General features: G+C 45.8%; 1 protein-coding gene across 1 annotated transcript in view; it reads right to left on the bottom strand.

Annotated features, from left to right (window-relative positions):
- Nucleotides 1-25,467, bottom strand: part of TBXAS1 (thromboxane A synthase 1) — a 172,321-nt gene that overhangs the window by 88,557 nt on the left and 58,297 nt on the right. The window contains exon 4 of the mRNA XM_055421360.2: nt 7,407-7,503. Coding sequence (XP_055277335.2) covers nt 7,407-7,503 — 97 coding nt within the window. The remainder of the gene's footprint in view (nt 1-7,406; nt 7,504-25,467) is intronic.

Here is a 25,467-nt window from a genome sequence, read left to right as displayed (position 1 = left end):
CTCAGACCAACTAAGCATAAACTGCAGCACTGTTTATAATAGCCAGGACATGGAAGCAACCTAGATGTCCATCTGCAGACGAATGGATAAGAAAGCTTTGGTACATATACACAATGGAGTATTACTCAGCCATTAAAAAGAATACATCTGAATCAGTTCTAATGAGGTGGATGAAACTGGAGCCTATTATACAGAATGAAGTAAGCCAGAAAGAAAAACACCAATACAGTATACTAACGCATATATATGGAATTTAGAAAGATGCAAATGATAACCCTGTATACGAGACAGCAAAAGAGACACAGATGTATAGAACAGTCTTTGGGACTCTGTGGGAGAGGGTGAGAGTGGGATGATTTGGGAGAATGGCATTGAAACACGTATGTTGTCATATGTGAAACGAATCACCAGTTCAGGGTCGATGCATGTTACAGGATGCTCGGGGCTGGTGTGCAGGGATGACCCAGAGGGAGGATAAAGGGAGGAGGGAGGTGGGAGGAGGGTTCAGGAAGGGGAACTCATGTACACCCGGGGCAGATTCATGTCAATGTATGGCAAAACCAACCAATATAATATTGTAAAATAATTAGCCTCCAATTAAAAAAAAAATTAAAAAAAATAAATTAATAAACACTGAAGAATCAAACAATCCTGAGGAGCAGATTATTCAAGCTGATTCCTCTGCATTCTGTGTTTACATGAAGTGAAGAAGCACGCATTGGGTGGTTTATCAGGGGCCAAACCAGTGTTTCTCCACTGACCCAGTGGAGCCACGTAAGAACCGCCAGCCTCTTCCCAGAGTGCTGCAAAATGCACGCAATGCACATTTTCTGTAAATGGGCATGCGTGTTACCATGAAAAAAGGCATAATGGGATATGAAGCCATAGCCAAAAATAGTTTTCTTGTGTCCTGGAACATGCCAGAGAGGTGACGCAAGGCCTATATCAGCTCTGTGATATCCTGGCAGGGCAGTCCACAGTTCTCACGCAACCACACAGAGCTGCAGGCAGCAGGTAAACAGAGCAAGGTGATTTAAAGACTTGAGAGATGCTGTCCTACTGCAGTGGTCAGGCTGAGAGTGTTGCTGATTTGCTTGGTGTTAAGCATGTCAAGGAGGCTGCGGGAATACTGCTATCAGAGAGGGTGCCGTGAGGAAAGAAAGGCCAGGTCCGTGGCTGCAGTCTTCCTCACACAGCCTTGTGCAGATAAGGATGCAGAGGGTTACTGCCGTCTCCTCCTACCCCCAGGGGTGTGAAAAACTGTGCCCTGCCCCTCAGTCTATTACAGTCAATGAAAACCTGAGGATTCTGTCACCTGGGGAACCCCCAATCCTAGGCCGGAGAACATACGCTATTTTCAACATATGACTACTGCTGTCTGGCTGTACAAAGACTGAACATCTGAGCCAGCTGAGCAGGGCTTTGATTTTGGTGCTTTGAAATATTTGAAGAGTTGCATCTCCACAAGACAATTCTCGTCCCTTCAATCTTTGCCAGTAGAAGATGGTCATGAACATCACACGGTCTTCCCTCTCTCGGCTTCAGACTGTGACCAGCCCGAGAGCTTGGCCTCCAAGTAAGGGATGTGGCATGTCCGGAGCTCAAGGGGACCCAGTACATTTTATTTAGGGTTCAGGGGACAGGTGGGGCTAACAACAACTTGGGATCCATCTGCCAACCCAGCACCAGCAAGTGAAACGTGATGGGGTGGGGAGTCTTCTAATTTAAACAAAGGCAGGAACTGGGTTATGGCAGCCCTGCCTGAGAAAGTTTAGGAACACAGCCACTGAGAGACCAGAATTACTTCTATGGCTTGTTTCCTGATCTCTTCCTAGCTATTGATCTCCTGGTTTACACGTTTTAAAATTTTTCGGTTGCTCTGGGTCTTTGGTGCACAGGCTTAGTTGCCTCACAGCATGTGGGATCTCAGTTCCCTGATCAGGGAATGAACCCATGTCCCCTGCGTTGGAAGGTGGGTTCTTAACCACTGGGCCACCAGGGAAGTCCCTACACATTTGTTTTTACCTCTGCCACCACAAAAGTCAGAGAAGGAAGATATGAATCTAAGATTTTACTTATTTCTCATTTAAAAATTTAAAGATGGTTTCCCACTGAACCAAAGGTCTAGTAAGACAAAAATATAAAATTATTTTCAACAAGATTTTGAAGTTTAGAAAAGCTCTGCAAGGCACTGATAGAACAGCTGAGGGTTCAATCAATACCACTCAGCACTGTTACTATATTACTGAGGCTTCACAGAACACCCGGTGCCCTGGAAGATGTTTGAGATCATCAAGTGCAACTCCCTGGCTTTGGCTTTTTTAGAAATGGGAAAACGTTGGTGAGAGGAGAGACCTGCAGGTTGCAGGCATCCCATTGTGGCCACTCCCATGGGGGCTTCCCATGGGTGGGGCAGCCCGGGAGGAGATGCGGTTCGGCTCGTGCTGCAGGGTTTCCTGTGCACAGTACAATGTTTCACATAAAACAATAAGACCTGGGACTTCCTGGTGGTTCAGTGGTTAAGAATCCACCTTCCAATGCTGGGGACTCAGGTTCAATCCCTGGTGAGGAATGAAGATGCCATATGCCAAGGGGCAACTAAGCCCATGTACCACAAGTACTGAGCCTGTGACCCGAAACGAAAGAGCCCTCATGACGCAACTAAGACCCAACACAGTCAAATAAATAAATATTAAAATAAACCAAAAACCCAATGAGAGGAGGCGGGTGGGAGGGAGGTTCAAGAGGGAGGGGACGTATGTATACCTATGCTGATTCATGTTGATGTTTGGCAGAAACCAATACAATTGGTTGGTTGTAAAGCAATTATCCTTCAATTAAAAATAAATAAATTCAATTATATATTAAAAACCCAGTGAGATCTGCCTCAAAACAGACAGGGGCCAGGCAAATTAGGTCATACACCTGTGCTTCTGGTCCTCTGCAGTCTGTTTAGGCTTTAAGCAAGAATGGCCCCCAGAGCTATGGATCCATCATGTGAGTTGACCCTTCTTGAGAAATGCAAGTGACGAGAGCTTCCCTGTTATGGACCAAAACCATCCTCACAACTTAAATCTTCCTGCACCCACTTGAATACAGGAATGTTTTCTCTGACTCGATATTTTATATAAAAGAAAGGGTCCCAGAGATTCTAGATGAGCAAAGATTCCAAAGCTGTCGGTAGAGAGATGCTGGCTGCAGGTGGAGGGGGCACGTTTGCGGCTAGTTGGCCGAGGCTCTTTCATCCTCAGTGAGTGGCAGCAGGCTGGTCCCTGGGGGTCCAGCTCAGGTGGCCTGACCCACCTGGAGCACTGGGTGGAGTTTGCCTTGCTCTTGAGCTCTGCAACCAGTCACATGCTCCTGCTCCTGGGATGGGGCCTGGCTACAGATGCAGTGGGTTATAAGGTCTGCAGTGACACATTTGCCTCAGAACTTTAGCACTCTTTGCTGGTGCCAAGGGCTTTGTGGCTTCACACGAACTCGTTCTAAGATTCCAGTGTCCATGCATTGAGATGGCAAAGGTAGCCTTGAAGAGGCTGCCCCTGGGGAGTCAGGCCCGGGGGTTTTATGTGTGTGCTATGTACTAAGTCGCTCAGTTGTGTCCGACTCTTTGTGAACCTATGGACTGTAGTCCAACAGGCTCCTCTGTCCATGGGATTTCCCAGGCAAGAATACTGGAGTGGGTTGCCATGCCCTCCTCCAGGGGATCTTCCCGACCCAGGGATTAAACCCACATCTCTTTTGTCTCCTGCATTGGCAGGTGGGTTCTTTACCACTAGTGCCATCTGGGAAGCAGGTTTTATGGTCCTGGATAAAACCACTCACCAACTCCATCACGTAGTTTTAGATGTGAGTTAACAGTGTGGCTGGACATGTGCCTGGACGGTTGACCCCAAGTTGCCTGCGAGGACCTGAGGGTTGGCACCCCCGCCCCACACACGTGTGACCACCACCACCTTCCAGTCCACTCCACAAACACATAACAAAACCTGGCAATGGGCACGCCTGCTGCCTGACCCGCTTGCCAGGCTCATTTCAGACCAGAACTCAAGAGCTCCAGGTGGCAGCTTTAGTGGTTAAGCTCCCCCAGTCTGGATCTGCATCCAGCTAGACCAACCTCATGTGGGTCAAAGACCCCCACCCCTTCCTCTTATCACCCTTCCCATGGCTTCCCAACCCTGGGCCTTCATGACAGGCCAGGAATGAAGAGGTCTACTACTGGTAAGACCATTTCTGCTGAGTCATGTGGACACAGCTCCAGTTTCTGCAGATAAAGAAAAAAAAAGAGAGAGCTGCCCCACGGCTTCACCAAGTACCTGATAGCCACGAGGAGCTAAGTAAAAATAACTGCATAAAAACAACCAAGACCGCAAGTGCTGGGAAAACCGAGGTTCTGTATATGTTAAGGAGAATGACTGGGGTTTAACGATAAAGTGTGGTTGCACCCAACCGGAAGCAACTTGAGTAAGTGCTGAGAGCGTAAGAGAGGCCCAAAGGGTCAGAGGCCCAAGGGGTCCATTTGGAAAACAGGCAGGAGAGCGCAGTCACATTCCACTGAGTGCCTTGAAAATGTGAATTGGAAAACTCAAAATAGTAGGTGCCACCCTGGGTCCAACCCATAGAGTTTGTTCAGCCCCGTGTTCTTAAACTGGAAAAAAATGTATCATTGAACAGTTTCTTAATTCTAATATATGCTCAGTACTGACTTATGTCAGGGAGTGCCCCATGGTATCACCCCACCTCCAGCCAAATGTGCCCTGTTTAGTCCCTCATGGGATGCCTACAGCCGACATCCGAGTTCAAAGGTGAACCCATCCCCGCCACTCTCCACCAGGCTGTCATGCGTACACATAAGTCAAGCCTGGATTTGTGAGCAGAGACGGGTTCTCACAGTTGGAAAATGAAACCATGCGTTATTTAAGTTCCTTTTCACTTAATGCATCACACCAATATGCGGAAGTATTTTCTGTATCATGAGGGACCGTTTGGTAGAGGCTTGCATGGAGTAAGCATTTAGTGTTTACTGAATGGATGTGTAATAAAGCTGAATCGCTGAACACTCAAATAAACATGGCTTATTAGAGGGGAGGCGGCATGGTGTCAGGAAGAAGAAATCACGCCTCGCTAATCTCCTTGAGTTCTTTGAGCAGATACATAAGCATATGGATAAGAGGGAACCGCAGAGCCCAATTTAATTTGACTTTCAAAACCTATGAGAAAATCCCACTCTAAAGATGGTCTTCTAAAAATTGAGTCACTAAGGATTGTTTTTATCATGAATATGGGGTTAGCTTAAAGACCATAAACTAAGCTGAAGATACGTGGATACATTCCCAGATGGAAAATTATAAACATTGGGGTTTCCTAGAGATCTAATCCTTGATGGATCTTCTTACAAGTTTGTGAATGACTTACTAGAGGAAGAGTGTGTATTGAATCTCCAAGTACTACCCCAATCATCTGGGGAGAATGTTAAGTTGATGGAGAGTCAATTCAGTTTGAACAAGGGAATATTGGATACTGAGGAGTCATTATGTGGTTGGGCCCTGGGGTATAAAACAGAAGGATAAGCTTAAAGTTAATCAAGTTAGGGTGAAAGTCATGCATTCATTTACAGTAAATAGTTGAAGGCACAATGGGAGTGACTGTGAAAATGATGGGAGTGACACAGTCCAGGGGTGCCCAGCCTCTGGGATCTAATGCCTGATGATCTGAGGTGGAGCTGATGTAATAATAATAGAAATAAAGTGCACAATAAATGTGATGTGCTTGAATCATTCTGAAACTATTCTCCACACCAAGCCTGTTGAAAAAATTATCTTCCATGAAACCAGTCCCCAGTGCCAAAAAGGTTGGGTACCACTGATGCAGATGATCAATGCTGTTAGAGTTAAGAGAGGGGGAATAGTAAATGAGAGTTGAAGTAGGGAAGGTTTTATGGGGGAGAAAGAATTTGAGGAGAGCCTGGAAGAATACCAAGGGTTTGGACAGGTGTAGGAAAGGTGGGGGACTCTCTTGTTAATAGCAATTGGACATGATGCTCTGGGACTGGAAGGTGGGTGTGTTTGGGGCAAGTAACCAATTACTCCGTGAAACCTTGACAATTCAGAAACATCACCTAGGCAGCTGTTACAATAATGGCAGTTACTGGACTTGAGTTGGGAGATGGCAATTGATTCTATTAGTCTTCCTCCTATAACCTGAGTCATTTCTTTGTCAGTAAAAGACAGATGATAACTGTACCAGTCTCATAAGTTTCTGTGAAATTTAATGCGAAGAAACTCTCTGGACAGCTCAACCAGTACAGAACACAGGCGGGCACTGCTAATTTCTTTAAGAAGACAGTCTCAACCACCTCACCTCCAATAAGCCTTTCCCTTTTCCCACTCTGGGTGGAGCAGTGTTTTCCGTGCTCCCCATTCCATATTATACTGGTTTCCTTCCTCTCTGCCTCTGTCATTAGACTATGAGCTCCTCGAGGACAATACTGAGTTTTCTATCTCTTCCTAATCGGTACCTAGACAGTGCCTGGTATATATCACAAGTGTGCAAAGGTTGGTCAAATAACCAACAAAAGAGTGAATACATTGCTTACTATTCCTATAAGAATGGAAGATGAGTTTAATTTGACAAAAAAAAAAAAAAAAGATTGCACATAGAGATTCTCTGAATTCTCACAAGCAACTGTTTATTCATTCACTTTAGACTATTTTCCAAAAATCAGCATGAAGGCTGTTGATCATCTCTGTTAGGATTCTTATCTCATCATTTTTGGAAAATATAGACAGCCCTGACCTGTGCCATTTTCTGTCATCTCTTCCATTCTTTGGGTTTTCTCATCAAAGACAGAGAGTAGGATATGTACTTTGCAAAAAAAAAAAAAAAAAGAAAGAAAGAAAAGATGGAATATATACCTCCTCTAGTGGGTTAGAGACTTGTTACTTGGGGATGAATTTTCCTCATCATGTTACTTGTCTTACTTTTCCAATCTTAAGACATTGATACTCTCTGGGAAAGATGTAAGCATGGGAGTCTTGAAATGTTACTTTCCCTCTGATGTTTATTAACCTTCCTTGGTCTTCCTCAGATGCTTGACCTATGCTCTCTGGATTCCTCTAGCTTTGGACACAGCTTTAAAAACCCTCCCAGTTTCAGCATTTTTATCAGCTACCACTTCTCCTGAGCTTTCACTTTCTTGAAGCATTTTTTAAATGTAAAAACTATTCTTTTGTAACAGTCCTGTACATCTCTTTTGAAAACTCGAATTCACTGGGGAGCTCAGTTTTGAGTTGAACTAATCTAAACCCTGTAAGAGGCCCAATCACGTCCTTGTTAGATGTGATGTGTGGTCCTTGCATCTTAGAAGGATTCCCCCTCCATCCGCATGCAGAAAGAAAATTACATACCATTCTGTTGGTAAAGTTACTGAACTTCTCAACCAACACCTGCTCAATCATGTCTGGTTCAGAGATAACAATAAACATCCGACGACCAAGATAGTACCTGGGAGGAATAAGAGAATTACTTTAAAATATTTAACTTAAAATTACTTTAAAATGATAAATGTTGTACTTATTTGCTCTCTTCTCCTTTCCAGAAAGAATTCACAGTGGCTTAGAATCAGGGATCAAGGATAAATAGGGAGTAAAGGTGTGGTGAAGATGAGGAAATGCATTTGCTAAGCGGGAGGAACAGCAGAGCTCTGATGACCTAACACCAAACTTCATTCCACAAACATTTATGGAATCCCACCTGGTACCAGTCCCTGGAGACTCTGGGATGAATAAGAGACAGTCTTTAGCTCCAGGAAACTCACCCCCTTGATAGGAAAGACAGATCTGTAAGTTTAAACACAATAATAAAGAATTTATAGGATCCAGTAGTAAGACCAAGAAGGAAAATGGTACAGGTCAATGTTGTCCCTATTTTCCAAAATTGGGGAGACAGGCATTCTAGCAAGAGAAGATCACTGACTTGTATATACTGATTCTTGGGCAAAAGTCTAAAGTGTATTCACAAACCTTTATGAGAATTCAAGGACGATAAACCTGCTGGGGAAAGACTGAACAACTGGGCGCTACATCTCCATGTGAAGGAGCTTATGAGATACTATGACACCAATGGAGAAGCAGAGGGACTTCCCTAGTGGTCCGGTGGTTAAGATAGATAATCCAATGCAGGGGATACGGGTTCAACCCCTTGTTGGGGACGCTAAGATCACACAGGCCTTGGGGCCAAAAATCCAAAACATCAAACAGAAGCAGTATTGTAACAAATTCAATAAAGATTTTGAAAATGATCCACATCAAAAAAATCTTAAAAAAAAAAAGAAATGGAGGAAAGTCTCAGCCAATCAGCAGTGGTGGTGAATGCCAACAGGAAGCTGTTTAAGGACATACTGTTGTTTATTTATTAAATAAATCTTGCTATTTTTTGAAGTTCAGGGGGCATAAAAGCATCCAAGACCCAGTCATAGCCTTCAAGGGTCTCAGAGCCTGGTGGCAGTGGCGATGAAGTAATCACCATCCACTGTGACATCTGGCAAGCATGGGTGACATGGGGGGCACACCCCACTGAAAGCTTGGAGAAGAGTGAATGAAGTCTTCCTAGAAGTGGTACTTCCTAAAGTGAGTTTCAAAGGATGGGCAAGCATTAGTCCAGATAGGTGGGTGGCAAAGGGGAGTGAGGGTGTGGCAGGCAGAGGAATCCGTTCGACAATTGCCCAGAGACAAGCACGCCTGGAGGAGCTATGAGCACTTGACTAGCAACTGTATAAAGCCAACCAGAGTGATGACAAGTAGCCCCACTGCATAATGCCATGTTTTCAGTACTGTGTAGGGAATTATTTTTCAGGATGTTATTTGATCACTGGCACATCCAGTTCAGAGCAGTAAAGAGCAGAGAAGTTCAAGTCACATGGCATGAAAGCAGCAAAGGCTGCTCTGATTTCTTAGTTACTTAGAACTTTTCATAAGCTAAAAGTGTCTTTAATGTTTTAACTCTTCCGCTTCTTACTAACTAGGGAAAAAATAATATTTGTCTGGCACATGTTAGGCACTCAGAAATATTCATCTGAGTGATCATATTTCCCAAACTGTTAGAGAAATCTTTGGGACACAGGAATTCTACAGATGTGGTAGAAGAAAAAATATTCACTAGTTTGTTTCTTATATTGATTTTAGCCAAGAAAACCAGAAATAACCCAATAAAACCATGAACCAATGCTTTTATAAACTTTATGAGGCATGTCATAGAATTTTTTTGAGAATCTGGTAAAAACTGTGGACATTTCCCTAAGACATTTCCCATTCACAGCATTTTAAAATGAAATTTGAGGGATTCTTTGACGCCTGAAATGAAAAAAAAAAGCCAATCTAGGAAGGTTACATATGATTTCATTTATATGTTTTTGAAACAGCAGTGAGATTAGTTGTTTCTAAAGGAAAAGAGATGAGTAGATTCTAAACTCTAGGGATGCAGGGGGGTGTGATGGGGTGGTGTGACTGTAAAAGGTAACACAAGAGAGTCTTGTGGTGACTGGTTTTGTATCTTAATGTACGGTAGTGGTTACACAAACCTACACATCTGATAAAACTTCAGAGGATTCTACACACACACAGACACACATGCACACACACACACACACACGAGGGCTTGAAAGTCTGATAATATTTGAATAAGTATTATGGATCATGCTGTGTGTGCTCAGTTGCTTCAGTCATGTCCAACTCTTTGCAGTGCTATGGACTGTAGCCTGCCAGGCTCCCTCGTCCTTGGGATTCTCCAGGCAAGGATACTGGAGTGGGTTACCATGCCCTCTTCCAGGGAATCTTCCCGACCTAGGAATTGAACCTGCATCTCTTGAATTGTAGGCTGATTCTTTACCCACTGAGCCACCTGGGAAGCCCATTATGGAATGTATCAATGTTAATCTCCTGGTTTTGATAATGTACTGTAGTTATGTAAGAGGTAACCTTTGGGGGAAACAAGGTCAAGGGTATACAGGATCTTTTTGTACATTTCTTTTTGCAACTTCCTCTAAATCTATAATTATCTCAAAAAAATTTCAAATGTTTAAAAGTCACTTCACTACGAACAAAGGTAGTGGAGGTGATGGAATTCCAGTTGAGCTATTTCAAGTCTTGAAAGATGATGCTGTGAAAGTGCTGCACTCAATATGCCAGCAGATTTGGAAAACTCAGTGCTGGCCACAGGACTGGAAGAGGTGAGTCTTCATTCCAATCCCAAAGAAAGGCAATGCCAAAGAATGCTCAAACTACCGCACAATTGCACTCATCTCACACGCTAGTAAAGTCATGCTCAAAATTCTCCAAGCCAGGCTTCAGCAGTATGTAAACCGTGAACTCCCAGATGTTCAAGCAGGTTTTAGAAAAGGCAGAGGCACCAGAGATCAAATTGCCAACATCCGCTGGATCATGGAGAAAGCAAGAGAGTTCCAGAAAAACATCTATTTCTGCTTCATTGACTATGCCAAAGCCTTTGACTGTGTCGATCACAATAAACTGTGGAACATTCTGAAAGAGATGGGAATCCCAGACCACCTGATCTGCCTCTTGAGAAACCTGTATGCAGGTCAGGAAGCAACAGTTAGAACTGGACATGGAACAACAGACTGGTTCCAAATAGGAAAAGGAGTACGTCAAGGTTGTATATTGTCACCTTGCTTATTTAACTTATATGCAGAGTACATCATGAGGAACGCTGGGCTGGAAGAAGCACAAGCTGGAATCAAGATTGCTGGGAGAAATATCAATAACCTCAGATATGCAGATGACACCACCCTTATGGCAGAAAGTGAAGAGGAACTCAAAAGCCTCTTGACGAAAGTGAAAGAGGAGAGTGAAAAGGTTGGTTTGAAGCTCAACATTCAGAAAACAAAGATCATGGCATCTGGTCCCATCACTTCATGGGAAATAGATGGAAAAACAGTGGAAACGGTGTCAGACTTTGTTTTTTTGGGCTCCAAAATCACTGCAGATGCTGATTGCAGCCATGAAATTAAAAGACGCTTGCTCCTTGGAAGGAAAGTTATGACCAACCTTGATAGTATATTAAAAAGCAGAGACATTACTTTGCCAACCAAGGTCCGTCTAGTCAAGGCAATGGTTTTTCCCGTGGTCATGTATGGATGTGAGAGTTGGACTGTGAAGAAGGCTGATCGCCGAAGAATCGATGCTTTTGAACTGTGGTGTTGGAGAAGACTCTTGAGAGTCCCTTATACTGCAAGGAGATCCAACCAGTCCATTCTAAAGGAGATCAATCCTGGATGTTCATTGGAGGGACTGATGCTAAAGCTGAAACTGCAATACTTTGGCCACCTCATGCGACGAGTTGACTCACTGGAAAAGACTCTGATGCTGGGAAAGGTTGGGGGAGGGAGGAGAAGGGGACGACCAAGAATGAGATGGCTGGATGGCATCACTGACTCTGTGGACATGAGTTTGGGTGTACTCCGGGAGTTGGTGATGGACAGGGAGACCTGGCGTGCTGTGATTCACGGGGTCGCGGAGAGTCAGACAGGACTGAGCGACTGAACTGAACTGAACTGAACTGGGTGCTTAAACTATAGCCACAGCTCTACTCCTCAAAAGCAGATCTAGTAGGCTGGGAGGAGCCCAGAAATCTGCATCTGAACAGGCTCTCCAGATTCTGATGTAAAGGACTACTCCCACAATTCAAGAAATGCTGTTCTAGGGCAATGGTTTTCAGCCTCAAGGATTGGTCAAAAGCACTGGCCAAGCATTCAAAAAGTAGTGATGCCTGACCTCTTGACCAGCATCTCTGGGATGGGACCCAGTCCCTTCTAACTTGAATAAGCTCTCCAGTAACCAGTACTGACCATTGATTGACAGTAACCAGATTGGGGGACCCACAAACCCCATGTTAAAAACCCTGCTTTAGATTTAACCAAAGCTCACGCTGTGATTCTCATTTTCCTAAACTCTTAGTTCTAAAAGGAAAGCATTTACATTGAGATGCACACCTATTTTGGTAACGATTCATTTGTATTGATTTAGTTATTACCAAAATAATTTTACATCAGTCAGTCAGTTCAGTCTCTAAGTCATGTCCAACTCTTTACAACCCCATGGACTGCAGCATGCCAGGCTTCCCTGTCCATCACCAACTCCCGGAGCCTACTCAAACTCATGTCCATGCAATCTGGATTTTCAAAGAAAAAAAAAACCCAAAATAATACTTCTACATTCAAATGAAAGTTGTCCTTCCAAGTGGGCACCTTGGGAGCCTTTGAGCTTTTTTCTAGTAATGTTGCTAATGCTAAAAACAATTTTGTCACCATTTCTTTAGAATTGCTTCAGAGCTGGTTTATGAACCTCGTGAGAAAACTGGCCCCATTTTACATGTAAATTGTGTAATCTTATGGATTTATATTTATACTAACACTCATCTGTAGTTTGAGGAGCTCCTGGGAAGATCTTGATCAGAGAAACATTTAAGTGAAGCTTGTTTTTCCTTTTGGATGTCTGGATGGCTGCTCTGTTTTTGTCTGCCCAGGCCTCCTTGAGGAAGCACCTTCCCCCATTCCACCAGTTCTGGAGAAGCTGTCGATGACAGAGCCCGCCCTTCTGGTCATGGGGGTGGACTCGCCATCAGGCACGGCCGATTACGGCATCTCATCTCCTTGACAACAGAAACTGGTCTACAGGGTGGGTGCATGACTGAGGACCAGTCAGAATCCTTCATTGCGTGTATGTGTAAGTGTATACTTGGAGGCTGCTTGGGGAAAGCTCTGCTTTTCTCCTGAAGGTGCTAAACTAGGAATATATGAACCCAGAACAGTCAGTGGCCATCTTTGTACCACATGCTGGCACAAACTCCAGGTCAAGGTATGCTTCCTGCAGTGTTCCTTGCATCTTTCAAGCTTAAATTAGCTTGTACTTTTAAGTGTGTTTGAGCTGGGTTTCTATCGTTTGTAATCCAGAAGTCCTAAATATTGTGAGGTATTCCTTTTCCTTTTCAACCTTGTGAATACCTAATGCCGTTCTGCCTCTCAAAACATACTTCCCCAAGAGGCTCTGATCTCGGAGGCATCCCCAGTGGTCCAGCAGTTAAGAATCTGCCTTCCGAAGCAGGGGACATGCATTTGATCCTTGGTAAGGAAACTAAGATCCCACGTCCTTTGGGGCAACTAAGCCTATGAACTGCAACTACTGAGCCCCCATGCTCTGGCCTGCATGCTTCAGTGAAGATCCTGCATGTCACGACTAAGACCCAACAACGACAAATAAATAAATAAATTCTTTAAAAAAAAAAAAGAGAGTCTGATCTCAGTTTTGTACGCTGGTATGTATGGCCACATGTTACTGCCTCCTGAGGTGGTGTCAAAGTGTTAGAGGCTCAGTCGTATCTGACTGTCTGTGACCTCTTGAACTGTAGCCCACCAGGCTCCTCTGTCCATGGGATTCTCCAGGCAAGAATACTGGAGTGGGTAGGCAGTCCCTTCTCCAGGGATCTTTCCAATCTAGGGATGGAACCTGGGTGTCCTGCATTGCAGGCAGATTCTTTACCATCTGAGCCACCAAGAAGCCCTGAGGAGGTGGAATACTGCAAAGCCATGTGCCCTAGGGCCAGGAGTCAGGATCCAGGATCACCCAGCTCTGCTGCTTACTCATATAAGCCTTATAGGTGGACTCCAGAAATTCTGCATTTCAGCTTCCTTGCCCCTGAAACATGGGAGTAAAACCACGCAATCTCAGCAGCTTGCTCTGCTTTAAATCCTATAGTTCTTATGAATTAAAAAGGAAGTTAAATAATGGTCTTTGAATTTTAAGTCTATTTTCTATAGGGCATAGAGATCAAACCAGTCAGTCCTAAAGGAAATCAACCCTGAATATTCATTGGAAGGACTGATGCTGAAGCTGAAGCTCCAATCCTTTGGCTACCTGATGTGAAGAGCCAATTCATTGGAAAAGATCCTGATGCTGGGGAGGATTGAAGGCAGGAGGAGAAGGGGATGACAGAGGATGAAATGATTGGATGGCATCACTGATTCAATGGAAATTAGTTTGAGCAAACTCCAGCAGATGGTGAAAGACAGGGAAGCCTGGCATGCTAAAGTTCATGAGGCTGCAAAGGGTCGGACATGACTTAGTGACTTGTCACAAGCCCTCAGTGAACAACTATAGGGCTTGAAAACACACCCTGTTAACAGTGGAATCAGTCAGGAAGTATTTGAATGACTTGAAGACCCTTCTCAGAATCTTTGATAAGCACAATTGTTAGTGTTTATTGAGTGCTTACTACCTACCAGATGTGTTCTGAGTGCACCACCTGTAGGATTTCATTTAATCCTCATAGAAAATGGACGGGGTAGTTACTATACCCACTTGTCAGAATAGAAAACTGACAAGAGATGTTAAGTAATTGCCCAAGATAGGGATTTAATCCCAATCTGATGACTGCCAGAGCCTGGGCCTGTGGCCATGACCTTGCTGTCATCTATACCAGCAACACTTCTTCCCCAGGCCAAGCAGGTGTGTGAACAGCCAGGCTTCTAGCTGTGCAGACTGTGTCTTTTAAAGGTGGAAAGTCAGAGCAGCTTCTTGTTTAATGGCCCAGAAACAACCCTCCACCCTAGCCCAATTACTTGCTCCCTTCTAATTGAAATGTATGGATCGTCACTTTGAGGGGCAAAAAATTCTTAGCCAGTTACTCATTTATACTTATTTAGGCACGTAAGAATGTTCTTACTCAACTCTGAAGCACCTGGTGGAAAAGAAAATTTAGGCAAATCAGTGAAGTATTGTGTAGACAAAAATAATACTTGTTTGATTTGTTTAATTAGTTGTTTTCTTATTTTTCAAAAAAACTGACCAGTCGGTTCAACCAAAATAGTTCACAATTGCCTTCTGGGAATCGGGGCCTGGTGGACTGCTGCTCTTAGCCTGTGGGCTGCCTGGCTCTGTTCCAGAAGGCCTGCCCTCGTCCAGGGTGGCTGAGCTATAAAGGGTGTTGATCAGGAGGTACCTACAAGCATCAGTTCGAAAGGATGTCTAAGTCACACAGCTGAATGGAAAAGCACATTGGGAAATAGTACATACAGTTGTGGAAATAAATAATAGTCCGTTTGACAGTTAGCTCATTCAACAAGCATGTATTGAGCACAAAGTGTCAGGCACTAGACTCACGTATGTTAACAGTATCCCTGGAAAAACTCTGGAGGAAGATGTATTAGCTAACGGTGCATATTATGGGGACTTTTACTTTTCACATTGTATATCTTTAATAGGGGCTTCTCAGGTGGTGCAGTGATAAAGAATCTGCCTGCCAATGCAGGAAACATAGGATCAGTCCCTGAGTCAGGAAGATCCCCTGGAGGAGGGCATGGCAACCCACTCCAGTTTTCTCAGCTAGAGGAATCCATGGACAGAGGAGCCTGGTGGGCTACAGTCCATGGGGTCACAAAAAGAGTCTGACATGACTTAGTGACTGAACAACAAACAAATCTCTTTAATGTTCCACTAGTTTACAGTGAGCACTTTTGTAATAAAAAAAAAAAAAAAAGAGGTTTGTCTTGTCAAGAGCTGAGGTGGGGGTCGGCAGTGGTGCAGCTGTCAGAACTCAGGTTCAAGGCCATGTCCTTGTGATTTAACAGCTGTGTCACCTTGAGCAAACCACAACCTTCCTGAGCCAATTTCCTGGATAAAGAGGCTGTTATGAGGGTCAGATAAGAAACAAGAGAATGCTTAGTCTGTAGTAAGGTTTTAGGCAAATGCCGGTCATGATAACCTCCCAATCAGGAGTGAAGGCTCCCCTCCTTGCTTATGAGGGGTGATGTGGGTGGCTGCTGGTGTCACTTTGTAGGGAATGAAGAAGCTGGGTGAGAAGCATCTCCAGGAGGTCAGGTGACATGCCACTCCCTTCCCTCGCTTTAGCACAAAGAACCTGAATGTGCTTCCGGAGACTTCAGGTTTCCAGGTAGAGACTGAAGAACTGTTGGGGGCCTCTTTTGCTGGTGTTCAGCCGCTCAGTCGTGTCCAGCTCTCCGCGACCCCATGGGCTGCGGCACGCCAGGCTTCCCTGTCCTTCACCATATCCCTGAGTTGCCCAAACTCATGTCCCCTTGAATCAGTGATGCCATCCAACCATCTCATCCTCTGTCATCCCCTCTCCTCAGGCCCTCAATCTTTCCCAGCATCAGGGTCTTTTCCAAAGATGCAGGCCTCTAGCAACTGATGACTGCTAAACAGCGAGCATCAGATGACTCCTTGCCTCGGTGTGAGGGCCACGTCCCAGGAGGTTGAGGAGGCTAATAGGGTAACTGTCACCCTGACATTCAGCCTGACCTCTGCCCTGTACTGTGGATGAGAAGGTAGTGGGCAGCTCAGTGGAGAAGGGTGGGCGTTGAGTGCTGGAGATCCCACGTGAGTGATCAGTCTCTAAAATGTTCCAAGGGAGCTAAGTAGGCATCCAAGGCTGGGAGTGGGCCCCGGGCTGGGCTGGGCGGCCCACAGTCCTGCGGAGAAACCATGGCCTCTCAGTCTTACAGCTCCTTCCCAGGTTGGCTCAGCAGAGCATCCTGCCCTTTCTCATCAGCAACCTGATCTATCATTAGAACAAGGCAGGCTTGAGTTAGCAGAGAGGCGGAGCCTACTCAAGTTGCTGGGGATGCTTTTCTTGAGGAGCCAGTGACAGACATAGGTCCCTGGAGTCGGGAGCTGCTTTCTTCCGGCTACCTCCTACCACTCAGATCAGGGTGTGTGTTACCTGCCCAGGGAAGCCTCAGGGCGCTGGTGCCTGGGGGTGGACCCTGACCTCACAGAGCACCTCAGAGCTACAAGGACTGAGTCAGCCTTTTCCCTCTCTGCGATACTTGGAGCCAAGTCGGCTCTCCTCTCCGGGCCTCAGACGCTGGTTGACTCTCTGGTTCTTCCCTTCCCAGCTGGACATTGGACCTTGCACTCAGATGTATGCCTCCAACCTTCTGACTTGTCTTCCTGACCAGTTGCTTGTCTGCACATGGGCCCTAATTCTGTTTATCCACCAGGGCTTTGTAAAATGCAAGTCTAGGGACTTGCCTGGTGGTCCAGTGGTTAAGACTGTGTTTCTACTGCAGGGGACTTGGGTTCGATCCCTGGTCAGGGAACTTAAAATCCTGTGTGCCTCTCGTTGCAGTAAAAAAAAAACCAATCTGATTTTAGCTCCTTCAGTGGTTTGTCTCCATGAAAGACTTTGGGAGTCCTGAGCACGTTTGCAAACGTCCTTCACAGCCCGGCCCCTGCCTTGCTTCTGGCCTCATCCCTCCCTATTGCCCACCACCCAAGAGCCAGCGCCAATGATCAACCTTTCTTCCTGACACTCTCTGTCACCCCTCACACCTGCGGGGGCCTTTGCACCTGCTGGTCCCCTGCCTCCCTGGATCAGTCTTCTTTTTATCTGGCCAGGTTAACTTCTAGCAGTACTCCACAAACTGTAGCTCTTTTCTTGGCTACATTTTTACTTGGTTGTGAGTGGTTTAAATGCAAGGTTCTGGTCTTTTTCTAACATTGATGTCTAACATTTGTATTACAGGATTTGGATTACAGGAGTTCTGTAATGTTAGTGGAGCAGGCTGTATCTAGGCCCAACCTCTTAAGCCCCTGAGCCCAGGCCCGTTTCTCTCACTAGGACACTGAAGTAGCTCACTATATGGATTGCTGCTCCCAGACCAACAGTCCCATCAAGGCCAGGTCTACCTTTGTGACATAGAAACTGACTGTGCTATCCCACTACCAGCAAACCTCTAACGACTCTCCATTGTTTGAAGCAAAACAGTCCAAGCTTCTCGACTGCAATGAGGAGCCCTATAGGAACTCTCTCCTTGTCCCACTCCTCTTCCACCAAGGAGAGTGAAAAAGCTGGCTTTAAACTCAACATTCAAAAGATGAAGGTCATGGCATCCAGTCCCTTCACTTCATGGCAAACAGAAGGGGAAAAAGTGGAAAGAGTGACAGATTTTATTTTCTTGGGCTCCACTGTGGACGGTTACTGAAGCCATGAAATCAATAGATGTTTGCTCCTTGGGAGGAAAGTTATGACAAACCTAGACAGTGTAGTAAAAAGCAGAGACATCACTTTGCCAACAAAGGTCTGTCTAGTCAAAGCTATGATTTTTCCAGTAGTCATGTATGGATGTGAGAGTTGAACCATAAAGAAAGCTGAGCACCACAGAACTGATGTCTTCAAACTGTGGTGCTAGAGAAGACTCTTGAGAGTCCCTCGGACAGCAAAGAAATCAAACCAGTCAATCCTAAAGGAAATCAACCCTGAATATTCATTGGAAGGACTCATGCTGAAGCGGAAATCCAATACTTTGGCCACCTGATTCAAAGAGCTGACATTGGAAAAGCCCCTGATGCTGGGAAAGATAGAGGGCAGAAGGAGAAGGGGACAACAGAGGACGAGATGGTTGGATGGCATTATCCACTCAATGGACATGAGTTTGAGCAAACTCCAGGAGATAGTGAAGGACAGGGAAGCCTGGCGTGCTTCAGTCCATGGGGTCACAAAGCGTGGGACACAACTGAGCGACTGAACAGCAACAACAACACATGTTCTAACAACTAAGTGAACATTTGAAAAAAGAATGCACATATCGCACTGAAAGTAGTTCTCATCATGACCCACAGATGTCGTTGTGTTCACCAAGAATATTGAAGATATCCCTGGAAGCCCCTGTGAATTGTCTATGGCACCTTTGGGTGCCTTAGCGCAGTTTGGGAACTGTAGCCATACATTACTGCTGTGAAATAGTTATTTGCGGTTCCCTTCGTTTGCACTGTTTCTCTGTGTTTCCGTTCATTTGTACACGATTGTCCCTCTGAAGTCTGGCCTGCATCTTGTCTGGAAAACCTTTCTGACAGTCAGGTCACCTGTCGCTTCTTCTGTGGAATCTTCTCGGACCCTTCATTTCCCATAGTTTCCATGGCGTCTTGTCCATTTGTCTATTGATCTGCATCTCACTGTTTTATTTCTTGGGCTTCCTTGACAGCCTCCTCACTACTCTGTGAGTTCTTTGAGGACAAATCCCTGTCCTGTTTGTCTTTAATCCCTGAGAAGCTGGCAGAGCACCTTGTACCAACAGCTAAGTGGGAAGATGATTCTGCGTCTACCTTTCTAGTTCTAAGAAATCACTTCTTATATTTCCGGCTTCTCAGTTCCTGCTACTGGCAGATCTGAAGCCAGACTTGAACCTTGTTTCTCTTTACTGGCCTTTAGCTTGCATTCTCGAAGTCACTGGTCCCCATGCCTCTGAAACGTGTGGCTAACTCTTTGTCTTTCTCTTCTATCGCTTGGCAGGGGCGCCACCTTTGTGTCCACCCTACTGGCTTCTTCACCTGAGTGCTAAACTTGGTGGTCATTCCAGGTCTGGCTGTGTGTGGAATCACTGTGGTGAGCCAGGCTCCTGTTGCAAGCCAACGGCTCTGCCGGAGATCTCGTTTGAATCAGGGATTTCCTGATGTGTTGGCACCGAGATCTTGCTCCAGCAGAGAGTGCAGTCAGCAGAGAGCCTTCCGCGTCCCTTCAGGGTCACCTAACAGCAACTGGCCGCCCCTTCTGTGTGTCCATCTCTAGCCGTCAGCTACCCCTATTCCCACTACCCCCACCCTAAGCTCCTTCTCTGACTGTTCTCACCGGGTAGACCGTTCTTCTCTTCTCATCTCCCCATTATTCCAGACTGTGCACGACTACTGCTTCCTCCTGGAAGCCTTCTCTGCTTTCACTGGCCCATGATTCTACCCAATTCCTGGCTTCAGGTTGTCTGTTCAATGTGGTGTGTTCAGTCCCTCATTGCCCAGCATTCTTGTGTGACTTGGTCCAGGTCTGTGTTTCTCTTCTAAATTAGGTGCCAGATTTTCTTCAGGAAAAGAGATATGAGTGATACTTTTGGGAGAAGAGTGGAGCAGTTTCTCCCACCACCATCGGCCCAGGGAAAGACACTCTGCAGAAACCAAATTATCTGTTGAGTGGACGAAGTCTGGGGGGGGGCGGTCAAGAGGGAGCTTGTTCTTCAGATGTGGGGGCACCATCTTGTCATTCTTTGTGCCATCCGAAGACAGAGACACAGACTGAAGTGAGGGTGGGAAAGCTCAGAAAGAGGGGAGGAATGGAGGGCCCTCCCTGAATGAGCGAGAGCCTGACAGCAGAGAGGGCACTGCGTTTGGAATTAGAACTGGGTGACGTGGAGCCAGTTCCCTGAGTCTTGGGGGTCACAGTCTATTCACCTGGCAGAGATATCGGGTGGAAAAGCAGGTCTCATTACTCTTCTTTAGGGACCCACTACCGCTGTGAACATGCTTGCTTGGTCCCTGTGTGGGTTTCTAAGTAGTGAGAATAGGGGCTTAATAAGGAGTCGGATCTGAGTTCACATAAGTGGGCCTGGAAGATGAAGGGCCCCTCTAGTTCCTGGTGAATTGTGGCTGCGTCAAGCTCTAGTCAAGCTTTCTCCCAAACAGAGCTGTGGCTAAAGGAGGGAATTGGGCAGCAATGGGGGAAAATTATCTGAAGCAAACCTATAACGATAAACCTCTCTACTCTATTGGATACACCCGCCCATTTAATTTATTCAGTTAATAAAACTTATTCCCCAGAGGGGGACAGGCAGAGGTAAGCTACAAACTAATCTGCCTGTGTGAGCATGAATATATATGTATATCTCATAACAATAAAAAAAGAGTAATTAAGAGATGTATTGAAGTGTACAGAAATCCTGAAGGACACTGAAGTTTCCAATTCGAGTTACTGTCCTTGGTGCAAATTTAATTCAGTAGGGAACAGATAAATAAAAAGGAAGAAAAAACAAATTCAGAACAGATGTTAGGCAAGCAATTTTTTTCACAGTAAGAATCATAAACATGAAGAAGAGCCTATAAGGCAAAGTTGTTGATGCAAACAGCATCAAGCTACTAAATAAATAGTTAGATGGCACCGCAGGGACAAAGAAACATTAAAATAGTCATTTGGCTGTCCCAGAATATTTGCGCCCACACGGTTATGCCCAAGTGTGTAGATTTGCAGGCATCAGAAGGAGGGGTGTGTGTGTGTGTGTGAGTGCATATGCCTGCTATTACATAGAATATGTGCAGGACATATATTTGTGTGAGAGTATGTAGCAAAATCTCTCCCTCAATGATGTGTGAACTCAGAATATGAATTGAGGGGCTTGGCAAGAGCTAGAATGAACCCTGAAACGACAGTGTGGCCTGGAACTCCATGCCACCTGAGGAATGTGCTATCTTGGGCTAGGTATTATTAGAAAGCCCAGATGTGGAACTGTCAAGAAAGGAGAATTTAATGGCCAAAGAATTTTAGACACAGCTGGGGAAAAATAAGAGATGGGGCAGTGAGGGGATGGAAATTAAAGCACAGATCAGGAACAGTATTTCAGGAACAGAAGGAAGCTTGATGATCATTCTAGCCAAACACCCCTATTTCATAGCTAGGAAAACAGAGGTTGCAAGAGGTAAGGTGATTGGGGGGGCAGGACTTGGGCACAGGCCATCACCCTGGAGCAACCCCTGTGCAGCAAGAGGCATGAGAGGCCAGAGAATATCCACATGCAGAACTGGGGAGATTCACCCCAGAGTTAGCTAGGGATGGGCTCCTGCAGTGGGTACTCCTCTAGGATGGCAGGTGGCTGCAAGAGGACCTTTGAAAGCCCACCCTGAGGGGCTGAGCCATCATGGTCAGGATCCCTGCTCCCTGCAGGGGTGGGGGGCATGCTGGTGGAGACCACTGACAGTTCCTTTGGTTTCACATCAGCCTGGGAGGTGGGCAGGCGCTCGGGTATCTGTTAAAAGTGAGGATGATGGTGAAATCACTCGTTCTAGTCCCACAGCTGGGAAGAGCTGAGCTCAGACCAGACCCAGCTCTGCCTCCCAATCCAGTGCTCTGTCACCTTAGGCAGACCCCTAAGAGCAGGGCTAGAGAAAAGGTTTCCCTGTGGAGGGAAACCAATGATCTGAGAGCAAAGCCCAGCCCAGTGGAGCGCATCATAAGAGTCTGCCCTTCACCTTATCCTATGGGTCCCAAGATGGTCTGATGTGGGATTAAATCAGTTCTGTATTTTATGGGCTAATTCCTGGATGGATGGCTCATAAGTCACAGATGGGGAAAGATTACAGACATTGTCACCCAAACCCTTGATTTTAGGATGAAGGACTTCCCCCAGGTCCTTTCATTATGTTTCAGGGAAATAATACTAATTATCAAAATCACCAAAACCTAAGACCTTCCCGTTTGAGGTTTTCTTGGGAACAAATTTATCCTGAAAGGCACATATTCAGTGGAGATTCCTTCAGTTATTCAGCAAATAGTTCCTGAGCACTTTTTGTGCAGTCTATGCCCTGGGAGTATCCAAGCAAACAAGAGACAGAGTTCCTGTCCTCACAGACTTTATACTCTAACAGGACAGCAGGACAGTAAACAATGACATGACCTGCTGTTAGGGCCATCATCCTAAGGCAGGAGTGCACGGAGTGTCCAAGGAAAAACCAATGGGGCAGGGGAACGGAAAAGGCTTTGGATTAACAAGGGCTTCCCAGGTGGCTCAGTGGTAAAGAATCTGCCTGCCAATGTAGGAGACAGAGGTTCGATCCCTGGGTCGGGAAGATCCCCTGGAAGAGGAAATGGCAACCCACTCCACTATTCTTGCCTGGAGAATTCCATGGACAGAGGAGCCTGGCGGGCCACAGTCCCTAGGGTTGCAAAGAGTCAGACACGACTGAGTGCACGTGTACATAACAAGAGAACCTGCTCTTCCCTGTGCTTACCTCTTAGTAACCACGTGTCATTCTTGTCTCAAAGTCACTGATGTTTCCAAATATTGGACTGGCCAAAAAGCCCATCAAGTCCAAAACAGACTTTTTGGTCACCCCAATAAATTGAGGCTACTGCAATTAGGCCAGGTAAACTTCAAGTGTTCTTGGGATAGTTACATGAGATACTGTGTCGAAAGGCCAAGACCCAGACAGAGGACTGGAAAACTGTTATGGATTAAGAACATTTTACTACATGTGGCCCCAGGGAACAAAGATCTCTCTTTCTTACGGTCTTAGAAGCAGGCCATACAGCCCATAGAATGCATGCACAGGTCCAGAAAGGGCCCAGAAAAGGATGTCCACTGCAGCCTTGTTTGCTGGAGGCCACTGGATATCCCCCTCTGGGAGAGTGGATGGGAAAGCTGGGCGGGGTTGCACTGCAGAATGACAGGCAGCAGTTGGAGGTAACAGACTTGATGGGTGCACAGCATCATGATGGAGCTTCACAGCATAGTGCGAAGCAAAGAAACTAAAGGATAAATGAGTGATATGACACTGCCATTGGCATGAGCTGAGGAGTCCCTTGGACAGAAAGTAGATCAAACCAGTCCATCCTAAAGGAAATCAACCCTGAACATCCATTGGAAGGACTGATGCTGAAGCTCCAATACTTTGGCCACTTGATGCAAAGAGTCAACTCATTGGAAAAGACCCTATTGCTGGGAAAGATTGAGGGCAGGAGGAAAAGCGGATGACAGAGGATGAGATGGTTGGATGGCATCACTGACTCAATGGACATGAGTTTGAGCAAGTTCTGGGAGGTGGTGAAGGACAGGGAGGCCTGGTGTGCTGCAGTCTATGGGGTCGCAAAGAGTCAGACACGACTGAGCAACTGAACGACAACAAAGAAAACACACGTGAACCACAATACCCAGTTTGCAAGGACTTGCAACACCCACCCCCCTCCCAAAATACACATTAAGCACAATGGAAGGGTTGCCTATTGGGAACAGGAAGGGACCAGAGAGAAAGGAGTGGGAATGAAAGGGAATCAAACATGCAAAGCAGGAGGCTGTGTCCCCAGTTCTCCATAGCGCCACAGAATAAACACACTCCCACCCACACAACCTCCAAAGGGAGGTGATTAATAATCACTGGCAGTAACACTGATAGTTTGCAATGGTGAAGTAAACTCTTCTTATCAATGCCTGTTTTTTCATGTGGAATTCTTTAGAAGTAAAATGCTGCTGCTTATTAGATCAGTGTTTCCTTTCAGTGCCTGTTCTCCATATTCTGGTCCCAAGAGACATTTCAGTAAAGGGGGGAAAAAAGTTCTGTGGTCAAATAAACACTGCATACTAAATTTCCCACTTGGAGATATTCCAAGCACATTATTACATGAACAGATCTGAGAGACCTGTGTTCCATGGATTAACCCAGTGTTTCCAGCCTTTGACCAAGGGGAACTCCCCGCTTTAGTTCCATGTAACTATTATTTTTGTCAATGGAAATGGTCCAGAGGCTGCACTGTGGGAAATGCCCCTGGAGGATAAGAGGCGGGAGATTCCAGATTCCAAGTGCAGCCTGGGGCTCCCCCACCCACTACTCCATCCCAGCGTGGCCGGGCAATCCTTCCAGTGCTCTGTTCCCAAGCCACCTTGGACCCAAAGTCTCAGTCATGGTTACAACCGATGGTGGGGAGGATGGTGCTGTCTTCCCCTCTGCTATGTTCCATCTCCTAATTCCACAGGGAATGATCGTTTTCTCTCTAGAATTCAAAGCCAATGTCAGTAATTAATGTTGCCTAGTCCTTATTCCTTGTAACTAACTAGTAATTCAATTCTGCTGTCCTTTATGAAAGTCTACCTTTCTTTTCCTCATGTTTCTGATGATCCAAATCACTGTTATCACTCACCTGGGTTGTTAGAATGGTTGTCTGCTTGTGTTTCATAAACCCCATCCTCCTTCTTCATCCCTGGTGGCTCAGATGATAAAGAATCTGCCTGCAAGGCAGGAGACCCAGGTTTGACCCCTGGGTTGGAAAGATCCCCTGGAGGAGGGCATGGCAACCCACTCCAGTATTCTTGCCTGGAGAATTCCATGGACCGAGGAGACTGGTGGGTCACAGCCCACGGGGTGGCAAAGGGTTGGACACGACTGAGTGACTCACACACACACACCCTTCATTCCTTATCTTGCTCTTCTCCATTCTGTGCATCTGTACCATAACCTACTTCAAATAACCCGCTTCCTTGGCACCATTCCTTAGATCCATCTTCCCTCCTGCCACTGCAGAGAGGTTGTCCTCTCCAGTGTCCAAACCATCACATTTTCTTAGCACACCTTTGGCCTCTATAATCTCCCTTTCAACAGCTAAAACTTCTAAACTTCCTTCCAAGCCTATGTGCCTGAGCCCACAGGCCACCTGCCAGCTGTCCTTACCTGGATAGCTACAGAGCTAGCTCACCTCTCAATGAAAGCACACGGTGTGCTCTGGGGAGGACCCAGGGGAGTTCAGTGTGTCTCCTCCAGCAAATGGCCACAAAGCTGGAACACAGGCCTTGAAAAATAGCTAAAAGACTGTGTGAAAGAAGCACAGAGGGAGAAAACTCAGAGGCTACAAATGACAGGGGCCTGATCTTGACAAATTGCTGCAGGTAGGAAGCCTGGAGATGGAAGGTGCCGG

This window comes from Moschus berezovskii, chromosome 3 (genome assembly GCF_049115385.1).
Source record: "Moschus berezovskii isolate FMDL1 chromosome 3, NW_MosBer_1.0, whole genome shotgun sequence".
NCBI lineage: Eukaryota > Metazoa > Chordata > Mammalia > Artiodactyla > Moschidae > Moschus > Moschus berezovskii.
This window is presented reverse-complemented; position numbering and strand designations above follow the sequence as displayed.